Genomic DNA, 13,650 nt, shown 5'->3' with positions numbered 1-13,650 from the left:
ATAACTATGTAGTTGCTGACAGGTAAATTGGGGAAATTGTTATTAAATATAGTTGCAAAATAAGGCACAAAAAATTATATAATTGATATAAAGAGTTTTGTCTTCATAAAAGCTCTAGGGGAGAGACTATCAATGGTTCTTACTTCTTCTGTGTTACAAATAACATGATGTCTTATTTTTTGAAATAAAAAACTTATACTGTATCATGAAAATTACCGTAAACCGGGGCGAGTCTACCCATTTTTTCAGTTTGTCAACTTTCAAGTGGTCAAACTTTTGTAAATATTAAAGAAAAAAGGCTTTTAATAGGTGTTTCGGAATCAATATTTATCCCTCTTTAAAGCTGCGAAATCGATTTTGGAAAATATTAACAGTTACGCTGTTACTGTATATTTTTATAGAACTGCTGACAAATCTCTCGTATGGGGTGAGTCTACCCATTCTACTAAAATGAATGTTAACATTGTAAATAATCAAATTTTACTACTAAATTGTTATTTTAGTTACTATATAGGATATTTATGAAGTAAAATTCATAACTTTATTACATATTCCATTTTTTTATTCATAAAATAACACAAATTGAGTATTTGATCGATTATCACATTTTGATCACAGTTTTGTTTTTATAATCATTAACATTATAAAATAACATTTTTTTCTGATTATTGTTGATAAAAATAAATTAAAATTAATATAAATTTACAATTAAATAATTAATAAATAATAATAATTAAAGATTATTAACAAAATAGAAATTCAAATATTGGGAATCATGAAAAATCCTTTTCCCATTCTTTTGGGAGGTAATAATAATTTATAAATAATAATTTATCTAACTTGCATTAAATAAAAAAAGTTAATTTTGTAATATAAAAATTGAAAAAATAGGTAAAATAAACATATTTTATATTTACATTTATATTTAACCTATAAATTTTCTTATAAATGATAAATTTATCAATGCAGAATTAAAATAATATACTCAAGTTCATTTAAAATGACTTAATTTTAATATAAACAAAGTTCTAAATTATATTATTATGCTTTATTAAAACTAAATACGAATGGGTAGACTCGCCCCGCGAATTCTGGCTTTTTGTTTACAACAGCAAAACTTACATTCTTTTTGGTTTTTTTTCATATAAAATTAATGTAATCTTAGTCTTAGATAAGTTTATCACTTAACCAAAGTGAAAATAGTAATAATAATAATATACTTACGGAGCACCAATTAAAAGTTTGCTGATTTTCAATACAAATCTCTCAAAAGACGTTTGAACAGGTTGGTTAAAAAGACACCAAATAAATAAAAACGGATCAAACTACTACAGCGCCATCTTCCTTAGAGTCTGAACTAAGTCCTCCGTCGGTAAAAATTTTTGTATTTGCAATTTAAAATAGTGAAAATTAAATAAAACTAAAATGGGTAGACTCGCCCCTGGATGGGTAGACTCGTCCCGGTTTACGGTATATATTTTATTTATGGTTTTATGGGTGATGACCAGAATTGTATGTTTGTTTCAGTATGTAAGTGCTCCTAATGAAATATAGATGAAGATAGATCTCCTAGATTTTCCCAATGAAAAGAATCAATGTGTAATAAAAAAAAAGTTCAAAAAAACAAAAACAATACATGATGTATAAATTTTTAATGGACAAAAAATTCAGTTCATGACTTAAAACCTTTAAAAAAATGGTTCTTAGAAAAACGCGTTTTCCATCTAGCATAACCAAGAATATTATCCCATTAGATTAATTCAATAGTTGTATATGTAAAGATATGAAGCTCGCCAACTAGAATTCTTAATCTAATTATATAATCTTACATAATTTAAATATATGTATCATGCAAAAGTCGAGAAATTCATGTGTAAATTTTTTTTAAAAGATTTTTATCATTCTGAAAAGTTAAATATTTAAATAAATTATAACTGGAATATGTGTTAGAACTTTTTACATTGCTTTGAGTTTCAAAATCTTAAAATAAAAATGTGAGTTCAATTAAAATAAGTCATTTTAAATATAATGTGCTTTTTATACATGATTTAGTTTTAAAAGTGAAGTTAAAATGCAAAAAGAAACTGCACGAAATTAATAAAATTTCATTTTCCTGCATTCACAATTTAATTTTTTTATATTTTAAAAACCTACAAGTTGAATCGTCAGATAATATCAGATTATGTGATTCTCAGTGAAAAAGATGTCATGAAATAATGTAATTTTGCATAAACATTGAAAATCATAGCGATAATGATACTAGCTTTGGGTGAGCACCTGTACTTCTCCATTCAACCTCAGAAAATCTACTTTGAAAATAGTCATTACGTAAACTAACATATTAGGTTGTCATTAAGAATGATGTTATGTAGTGGAAGTAGATACCTTTACAGTTGGCAACATTTTAAATACATAGAGCAGTGTAATCAGACTAGCTAATTTAATCTAGAATTATCATTGAAAGTAGCAGAAATAGTTCTAGAATTGTATAATTATGCTTTCGAAAAACTTTTAAAATTTTTTTCAACACTGTATTTAAGTGACTAAACTTATAAGTTTTTAGATGTAATGGGCCTGGTAATGCCATCTTTAAGATACATGATTAACTATGGCTTATCTTAACTCAAACGTTTTAAAATTGAATATAATAAAAAATGAGCATGATTTTCGCTTAACAATTACACTTAGGTCATAAAATAACTTCTTAAAGATGCTTTTTTGAAGTTTTGAAATGTTTTCTTCATTAGCAGCAAAGTTGGCCCAATTTTCCTGAAAGCATATGAAAAATGGGCACTGGCGTTTACCCTTAAGTGTGTTTTGCATCATTAAAATTTTGGTCCGTTTCTCACTAAAATAAAAACCCATATTTGAATTCCATTTTTAGAGGGAAAAAAACTCATTGTCAATTTGTATGGAATTATTTTGAAAGAATCAGAAGAAACTATTTTTCTCATAAAATTCAATGATGAAAATTTGAGAAATTTTTAAATGTCTATTGCATCATTATAATTTTGTTAACTTATTCTTCAAAAATATACTACCATGTTTTATTTCTTTCAATGTAATTCAGCATGGTTTTCATTTTTTAATATATATATATATATATATATATATATATATATATCTGTGTGTGTGTAACATAAAAAGCTTCTATTATGTTATTTTCTCTGCTATAAAACTTTGTCCTAATTAGTTATTCAAATCGAAACTTTCTCATACTTTTAAAAAGCCACATCCTGTTCCTAAATCTATTTTTGGCTGAAGTATGCATAATTATAAATAAAGACATTTTTCCCTTTAATCTTCGTGGGAATCACTCGACCTATTTCATAAACCAATAGTAATTTCTAAGATCTCCCTCTTTTCCCTAGAGACATTTTCGGATTTTTTTGCAAGATTTTCTCTACCAGAAAGACTGATCATCGATGGAGTTAACTTCACTTTTCGCTCGTCATCCATTAGAAAATGATCTAAATAAATAATTTCACTTTCAATAAAATCCAGTGTCTGTTTCCCTGCTTGGTCCGACTGCATCATTTTACACACACATATATATATATATATATATATATATTATATATATATATATATATATATATCTAATATAAGGGCAACAACCCCTATATTTTGGTGGATTTATTTGTCAAGAAAGCAGGAATAATGAGAACATGTTGTGCACAAGATTTTATTTTAGTAAATAGATCGTGAAGCCGAAGTCACATCCCCGCTCTCCCGGCTGGAGAGGGGGGGGACAATGTTCCAGTCAGATCCGACGGAGTTTAGTTTGTAAACATTATACACCAAAAAGACACGCAAAAACATTGCTCCTGCATTTTATAAGATGATTTTTAGTTGTAAAGAGGCCCAGTCATATGCCTTTTTCTGTATTCTTACGCCTCATCAATTTATTTATTACTCATAGCAAATCGTTTAATCTTTCCTTATATGGAAGTGAAAGATCTTAAAATAACTTCTCTTTTGAAGTATAAATCTAATTATTATTCATTGGCATGTTTTTAGCCTTGAAGTCCCAAAATAGAATTTCTACCCTTATCTTTTACTAAAGATATTTAATGAAAAGGAATGAAGTTTTAATGCTTTTATTAATGCAAAAGTATTTAATTTTTGTATTACATCCCCCCCCAAAAAAAATTTTGGTAAGCCAAAAAAAAAAATTTTAAAATTTAGAATACTATGAATTTTTAAAGTTTAAGTAGGTATGACTGTCCTCTTTCCTATTATAAATAACATTTTTCCTATATGAAAAAATATTTACAGCAACAACAATAAAAACATAATAATGCAATTTATCTATTTAGTGAACTAAACAGAAAGAAAAAATTTAAGCATTTTATATAATTATTCTAAAAAACTTTTCAAAAATTTTCACACAAAAATATACAAAATTTTTATGCAAAACGAACTGGACAACAAGTGTCATTTAATCAGAATTTAAAATTCTGTAATTTAAAATTCTGTATGGTAAATGGGGTTATTTACTAGATGAAATTCTGTATTCCCCGTTAAAATGGAGGAAAACAGAGTTTCATGAAGCACTTTGAAATTGAGAGATCCAGACTGGATAAAACAAAAATAGTTTTTAAATGTTTTTTTTTCACTGTGTTGAGGAAAAAAAATTCAAGTTTCCTCGCCAAACATCTCCACACGCGATTCGGATCTCTCAAAAATATAGGGATTACTTCTTCCTTTGAAGAAAGTAAAAACATTTATTTTGAACATTATTCATGATTTAATTTTAACATTTGTGGGTTGTGATATTTCCTAAGTTTTGATACTTGTACTATTTCAAAATTTTGTTTTCTTACATTTTTATTTTATTTATTTTTTTTTTTTTTGTAATCTTGGTCATTCTTTCTTTTTTCTTTTTTGTTACCCTTCACCTTTTTTTTTTCTCCCGATGTTTACTTTTATTGAAACATCTTCAATTTTTATTTTTTCGATGTTTACTTTTGCTGAAACATCAAACCTTTTTCGATGCTTACTTTTACTGAAGCATCTTCAACTTTCCTTTTTTCGATGTTTACTTTTATCGAAACATCAAACCTTTTATTTTTTCGATGTTTACTTTTACTGAAACATCAAACTTTTTTTTTTTTCACAATTTTTAACCTTAACATTTTTAGAAGTTTGTTGTTTAATGTGCAAAGATAAGTTGTCATTGTTTGAATTAGCAGAGGTGATCAATCTCTTACCAAATTAAGTAACAACTGGCCCGACACAATCAATAAACAAACAAAAATCTTTGCAAGTCTACAACCCTACTAAAGCATATAGTAAATCAGTATCAAGTATGAAAACTTAACTGAGTTAAAAATTTTCGCCTATCGTAATAAGGGAAACTCACAAATTTTGTTAAGTGTTAACTATCCTTTTGTTTGGGTAACATTTTAAGTTTTCACATTTTTTTTTCATAGGAATATTTAGTTTTGACCAAGTCCGGAAAAGCAAAATTTTTACAAATTTCCTTAAAGTTTTTTTTTCTTTTTTTTTCGATTTAATCGTGATAAATCATTCAGAAACAAAAGTTAAAAAAAAAAAACTTAATTTTGTTTGCCATTACTAATTTAATTGACGTTTGAACCGCATTTATTTCCTTCAAAAACATTTTAAATGCAATATGAAAACATATCATATTTTAAAAAAAAGCAATATAAACACAAGAAATGCAATCTAACTCTTAAAAACATTCTATTCAATTATTCATAATAAAAAGTTTTATCATTACTCATATCTAATTTCAATAAAATATGAACACTCTACTCTCCAACGTCGACCTTCATCAATTTCGTTGAAGCGAGAAAAAAATATATCATATTTTAAAAATAAAACGAATATAAATATAAGAAATGCAATCTAATAATTTACTCAATTAATCAGAATAAAAAAACTTTTTGATCACTAAAATATGTAATCATAACAGTATCACAAATTTTGAGAAAAAAGATAAAAAATAATTTATATATCTTTTTCTTCTTCAATTTTCGGCGAAGAGGGAAAAAAAATCATTCGCGCACTTCACTTTCTTTTTCTTATTAATCACTAAAAATCAAAGAACTAAATGTTTTAGAAAAAAATACTTAAAGGATGCAAAGCTGCATAAAGTTCGAATTAATCCAAAACATATCTTGAAAGCCACAACATCAATTTAAAGTTGATAGGAAAAAATTATTCTTTCTCTTTTTTCTTTTCGTTAAAATGATTCATAAATTAGAGTGAAGGAGAAATTGAAGCTTATTTTTCTTTAAGTTCTGAGTAGGAGGGAGTAGTAAACCATGGTAAAGCATTCCGGAGTGTAATAACACTTCATCGACTATTAAATCCAAAGCAGTGGGGAATCCAAGGGTGGTGAAATATTGTAGCTCAACTCTCTAGTTGCATCCTTCGCCTTTAGAACGTTAGACATAAAATGCAGCATACACAAACGGAAGGTAGTACACGAACGGAAAGTTCCACTGGATGTAGGTATCATTTAAACAAATGAAAAGTTTGACGATTAAAGAATTTGTTTTTTTGTTGAAGATACTCGATGAATTATTGATTACCATGAGTTGCAGAAAAATTTGACTTGATAAATTTTCAACTGTCCATGCGAATGAGATATTCGATATTTTCGATGCATTTTGTCACCGCTGATTTTTCCGAAGTCCCAGCCGGGCTCCGCTAATCTTAATTTTTGAGATAGAAATGCGTAAATTTCCTCCGCAAGCAACTATGCTGCCGACTTCTAATATAAGGGCAACAACCCCTATATTTTGGTGGATTTATTTGTCAAGAAAGCAGGAATAATGAGAACATGTTGTGCACAAGATTTTATTTTAGTAAATAGATCGTGAAGCCGAAGTCACATCCCCGCTCTCCCGGCTGGAGAGGGGGGGGACAATGTTCCAGTCAGATCCGACGGAGTTTAGTTTGTAAACATTATACACCAAAAAGACACGCAAAAACATTGCTCCTGCATTTTATAAGATGATTTTTAGTTGTAAAGAGGCCCAGTCATATGCCTTTTTCTGTATTCTTACGCCTCATCAATTTATTTATTACTCATAGCAAATCGTTTAATCTTTCCTTATATGGAAGTGAAAGATCTTAAAATAACTTCTCTTTTGAAGTATAAATCTAATTATTATTCATTGGCATGTTTTTAGCCTTGAAGTCCCAAAATAGAATTTCTACCCTTATCTTTTACTAAAGATATTTAATGAAAAGGAATGAAGTTTTAATGCTTTTATTAATGCAAAAGTATTTAATTTTTGTATTACATATATATATATATATATATATATATATATATATATATATACATTGTTCCACAAGATATTTTATAAAAGAAGTATAAGTGACTAAAAAAAGGGACATTAAATTACACATTAGGGAATTAGGGACATTAATAAAAAATTAACCTGAAATTCAAGATCAGGAGAATAGAGATGTATTACAGAGGGTGATATACACTTATAAAACAGATCTTTAAAGAAGGCATCAAATCAAAACAATATCCTTTAATAACAACATTAATAAAAAGTATCTACCAGTTTTTTTTGTCCAATTTACTATTATAGTTTCAGCTTTCTGTAAAAAACTACACAAAAAGTTGTAGATGAAAATAAATTATATACAGAAAGCCTTTTTTTAAATCTAAAGTTCGTGGTGAGAATTACACACAAATGCAATATTCAGTGCACCAAAAAAAAGGAGCACCTTGAATAACTTTTGATCTAATGATCGGATCTTTATGTTCTAGGACCCAATCTTATTAGTTTGAACGGTAACCTCAAATATAATGAATAATTAGTGCAGATGATACTTTAAGCTGTGAAATCAGATACAAAAACGTACTTTCTCTGAATAAACAAACATTCTCCGGATCAATTCAGATTTCTGACCCCCAAAACATAGGGGGTAGCTGCAATCTGGGAAATATGGTCCTCACAGTTCGGTCAGGAGAGCAATCCAAATTCTGGACCCCTTAATGTTAATTTTATTTTTTTCGTATTTTGGTATATCTCGAGAACTTTTTAAGCAAATTGAAAATATTTTAAATACAATTATAAAATTCGTTCAGCCAAAGATAATTCCATGCAAAAAATAGATTTTTGCAAATATTTATTATTTTTAATTATTTTATTTAATAATAATCGAAATTTGTATTAAATTGTAAGGTATACAATTTTTTACATAATTTTAAAGTACGTAATTTTACATGGCAAAAGCTCAAATTTTATATTTTGTCATGTAAAATAACACACTTTAAAATTATTAAAATTTTTTTATATCTTTCAATAGAAAGTTTTTTCGACTATGACTAAATACAATAATAAAAAATGATAAGTATTTGCTACAATTTACTTTTTGCATGGAATTATCTTCGGACAAACATATTTTATAATTGTGTGCAAAAAATTTTCAGTTAACTTAAAAAGCTCTTGAGATATGCAGAAATACACAAAAATTAAAACTAGCATTAAAGGGTCTAAACTTTGGATCGCTTTCCTGACCAAACTATGGAGGCCATGTTTCCCAGATTACGGCTACCCTCTATATTTTAAGGTTCAGAAATCGGAATCCTTCAAAAAAAAAAAGGTATGTTTAGTCAGAGAAACTGCATTTTTGTGTCTGATTTTAGAACTTAAAATATCGTCTGCACTAATTAATTAGCAAATTTGAGGTTACCTCCTTTAACCATTCAGATTGAGTACTAGAACATAAAAAGATTCGATCACAAGATCAAAAGTTATTCAGGGTAGTCCATTTTTTGTGCACAGTACACAAAAACAGCTTTGATCTAATCTACCAACAAAAATTTCTAAAACTAATGTGAAATAAAACTAGACATTGCTGATCCAGATGTCATTTTGCCACCTACCTAATAAACAAACACACGCATATCTAATAATATTCTGAAGCAAAATTCAGTACTACTTACCCAGATGTCACATCTGCCAGGAAAAAATCTTTCCGGGATACGTAATGCATAGCATAAAGCCCCTGCAATATATAGCATACCCATAAGACACAGCCATCCAAAAGATGCTTGATATACTGCTCTAAACCAGCCTTCAGCAATTAAATAGTGAACAGCTGGTACAACACCACTTAAACCAAAGCCCATAAAAACACCTAAAAATATATATTTCTTAGTTATAATTTTATCCATTTAATTACAAGTACTGACGTGAGTATACAGCATGTCAGACCAAAGACTTCAAAATTAAATAACTCTTTAATAATTGGCGATCAAAGAATGAAGCAGTTTTTATTGATAGTGGAAGCAATAAGAGCAGTGCACACAATTTTTGAGTTTGTCAACAGATGATATGGTACACGACAATTGTACCTGAGTTCTGAAGAGGGACTCAATATTGCAACAACAATTTTAAGGCCTCCTTACAGAGTCCACAGGGGCAATGATTAACAAGTTTTAAATCTAATTTGAAAAATTATATATAACAATTTTAAAACTTTTATTAATATCAACTGTTATTTTATTTTTATCACCAATTATTAAGAAATATTTAATTTTGAAATTAGGTATTTTTGATGAGGCACCCTACGTTAAGTCAATGAACATATTTATTTTAACTTATACTTTAATATGAAGTCAGATATTAACAACTTATGCATTAATATGTTGAAATTTAAATATTTGTGAATATTTCTTGGAAGTGAATTACAATAATAATGTTTCTAGCATTCATTTCTCCATTATAAACACTATATAGAAAACAGATTTATCATACAAAACTAAACACAATTATCAACTCATAGAATACATTAGGTACATATAAATAATTTTATTAGAATAATTTATTATATTAAAGATTTTTATTAAAGTAGAAAACAGGCAAATTTGACTTCGAACTTATGAATAATGTTTATTATATACTGCAATTTTTTCTTCATTATATATGATAATTCTCATATCTTAATACACTTTGAATGAATGATACCTTTCAATTATTTTTATTTTTGTTCTAATCAAGAAGCAAAAAAAAAATCATTGTTTTACAATGTCAGGATTTTTTATTTTTTTTAAAAGTTGTACTGAGGAATGAAATGTGAGCTGGTTTCCAAAATCAGTGGCTCACCCATGGAGGGAGAGGTGCAAAGAAACACATGAATGTTCTCAAAATTAAAATGTTTCTTTTATTAAACTATCATTGATATTCTGAACTAAAACATAAAAAAGTGAAATTTTTCCCTTCTCATGCTTAATTTTTTTTTATTATGATGAGAAAAAAATAGATCAGTATAAACTAATTCCTGGAAAAGAATAGGCAAGTATATTGTTGTGAAATGAAGTGAAGTGAGGAAAGAGTTAGCAATGCGCGCCTTGGTGCTTGGCGTCAGATTTTATTATTGAATGTTATGATTCCGTTGAAGAAGTAAGCTCTGACTTTTCGGAATTTGGACAATGACATGCTAAGATGTTGTACGGATATTGACGCATTAACATGCGATATGAAAATTACAAAAAGATTAATTTTGGGCATTGTACAGACTTTTTTTGATCCCATTGGTTTATTAACGACAACTACATTGCTTCTGAAACTCTTATTACAAGAATTGTGGAAGTTAAAAATCAGTTAGGATGATGAATTATCTACAAATGATGTAAATACATTTTTAAAATGGCTAAAAGAATTATATATTTTAAAAGATGTAACATTGTCTCGGTATGTGTTAATTAATAATATGTCTGAACTACATGTATTTGTGGGTGTTTTAAAGGGGGTCTATGCAGTGTGCGTCTTTGTAAGATAGGTATTGAATTCAGAAGTTAAAAGAAACTTAGTTCGGGCAAAGTCTAGAGTAGCGCCCATGAAACCCCTAAGCATTCCTCGCTTAGAATTAATGGCCTGTTGTATTGGTTCTAGACTTGCAAAATCTATTATTAAGGCGCTCAATTTGCCAGGTTTAAAAATTACATTTTGGACGGATTCCTTGCCTCGGATGGATTGTGCACCTCGGTGCTTGGCCTCAGATTTTGTTATTCAATGTTATGATTCCGTCGGAGAAGGAAGCTCTGACTTTGGTGGATAAAAGAACAGGGAAATTGGTCTGTTTTTGTAGAAAAGAGGATTAAAGAAATTCGAGAGTTGACGCAGGATCAGTCAGGGTGCGTAGCCAAATCTTTCACCAAAAAATAAGCACCTTTTAAGTATTTTTTAAGCACTATATACATTTAAAAAAATGCAAAATAGTTTTCAAAGACTTTACATGATCATGATAAAATAACTAGTTTCTGACAAAGAACTCTTTTCTTGATTATATTAGCCATTATAAAATGATCGAGAGATTTTTCGGTTCGATATCAGAGGGTGGAAAATGAAACTTGAAATTGAGAATATCTTGATAAATGCAGCAGAGTTGCAAGAATCTCACCGAACCCAGCTAAGCAGACGCACATGCGGACTCCCAAGTATTTAATCAAACATGTAAAATGATTGGCGCTTTCATACGTTATGGACCGACGGTACACCGAAATAGATTGTGGTTCAATGAATTACGAAAATGTACCATAGAACAATGTAAAAAGCACGCTGTTGTATAACACATGGCGAAAATCGACATGGTAAAAAAAAAATTTATCCTTTTTTAAAAGGAAAAATGAAGCACTTCTTAAAAACACTCAATGAAAAAATGGTCGGCTTTTCAACGACGGTTATAAAATAAAATAAAATTCCTATCTTTAGACGCTTTTCTCCTGGCACTTCGTCGATTTATTGCCAGACGTGGTCAACCTAGAACAATTTATAGCGACAATGGAACTAATTCCCAGTGAAGGAAAAATAGTCCTGATAGGAGATGATAACAAAAAACATCTATTTTGGCCCTTGGCTAAAATTATTGAGTTGATTCCAGGACACGATGGGAAGATTCGCACTGTTAAACTTAAGATCCAGCATGGAATAATTTTACGTCCAACAACATATCTTCCCACTAGAAATTCAGGCGGATGAAAAGAGCGTCATTGCGGATAAGAAACTTGGTGCAGAGGCATCGAATTCTGGTGCTGAATGCAAAATCAAAGGTGGCTCAGCACCTGATAAGACGTTAATGCAGTGATATACTTCCTCTGGAAGATGTGTAAGAGCTCCCAAAAGACTTGATTTGCTTAATAATGTTCTTTATGAGCTGAAGACTAACTCTGATTCTCAACGTGGGGAGGGTGTTGTGAAATGAGGAAAGAATTGGCAATGTGCGCCTCTGTGCTTGGCGTCAGATTTTGTTATTCAATATTATGATACCGTCGGAGAAGGTAGCTCTGACTTTGGAGCTGTTTTATTTTTGCTGAATAATTGTTGTTTTGTACTTAGAAGCACTATGTGTCATTTTATTTCCAATGCACCCAGCAACTGGTAGATGCAGTCCAACAACGAACTGGATTAACTATTCTCCTTCGGTTTTTAACATATATATTCTTCCTCTAAAAAAGTGCCTCTGGGACAATTGTAGATGAAAATAGGGGTTGTACACAATCCCCCTATAGTTACTAGTTTCTCTATTTGAAGTAAAGGAAAGGGTGAAGAAGGTGTGATCAGAGAACATTGTTGATTCATTTGTAGCTGTACTTAGCTACGTGGGAAATCATGAAGTGGGGGTTTGAAAGTTACAAATCTCGAAAGTGAGAGAAATGTTCCGAAAGAAAAGAAAAACTGCTTCGTCAGGGGGTGGAAAAAAGAACCCTTCCCAAAAAGATTTCTTATCCTAGTTACCTATCTGCATAGTTGATTTGTCAATAAGCAATAGTTTTGACTTTTGTAAACAAGTAGTTAGTAGACAAGGCTGCTGAAGATATATTTTTACAAGTGATCAGTTTGACAATGAGCAAGGAGAAAGAACAGTTGCTTTTAAGTTATTTAAAAAGAAACAACCTGGGAAAAAAAGGAGAAAATAACTCATTGAATAACAATGAAGTAAAAAATCAACTTTCTGAAAATCGAAAATGCAAAAGCAGAGTTCAAAAAGTTATAATTTATCCAAAATCACCCAAAATAATATAAAAATTCCAGGCCAAAGAAAAATCAATATTCTTAAAAAAATTTGGATGCCACTAGCCACATATGTGTTTCCAAACTCTTGAATTGGTAATGAAAAAGTGAAAAAGAAATGTTGGTATAATTTACTGTTAGAATACCCATGGCTTACACTTTTATTTATTGTAATTATTTATTGAATTTAGTGTAAATATTACATTGCTGCTACAACTTATTTGCTATAACCAGTTCTTTTATTCAAGTTTTAATACTGTTTTGAGATTTTTCTTTGGCTGCACTGCTATATTAAAGTCAAATTGTAAAATATTTTTTTCACAAGTCTCAGCCTGTCTCTTTCTGACTTGAGATGGCTTCTTTTTTGAAAAAATAAGCAGTACTCGTCTACCAAATTTTTTAGCAATGGATTTAGCTATTTTTAAGACAGAAGAAGGTTTGTTGAAATTTTTGAAAGCGGGGGCTGGCAAAGAGAGAGAGTTGAAAGAAGGATTTTCTTAAGAGAATAAAGTGGGCCCACACTGAGTGATAAGATTCAAAATTTTCTTTCATATAGCTTTGATTTTTTTAATCAGGGGGATGTGGCTCTAATTTTTTTTGTATGCAACTTTTAGTAATCACTCTAAATTATTCAAAT

The 13,650-nt window shown here is 29.3% G+C and overlaps 1 protein-coding gene across 1 annotated transcript in view; it reads right to left on the bottom strand.

The window, feature by feature from the left end:
- Positions 1-13,650, bottom strand: part of LOC107451026 (adiponectin receptor protein) — a 46,292-nt gene that overhangs the window by 4,346 nt on the left and 28,296 nt on the right. The window contains exon 7 of the mRNA XM_016066993.4: positions 8,945-9,138. Within this exon, the coding sequence (XP_015922479.1) occupies positions 8,945-9,138 (194 nt within the window). The remainder of the gene's footprint in view (positions 1-8,944; positions 9,139-13,650) is intronic.

The sequence above is a fragment of the Parasteatoda tepidariorum genome, chromosome 11, assembly GCF_982258835.1.
Source record: "Parasteatoda tepidariorum strain Cologne lab strain chromosome 11, Ptep-v5.0, whole genome shotgun sequence".
NCBI classification, from domain to species: domain Eukaryota; kingdom Metazoa; phylum Arthropoda; class Arachnida; order Araneae; family Theridiidae; genus Parasteatoda; species Parasteatoda tepidariorum.
Note: the sequence above shows the minus strand (reverse complement) of the source record. Positions and strands in the feature narration are given on the sequence as shown.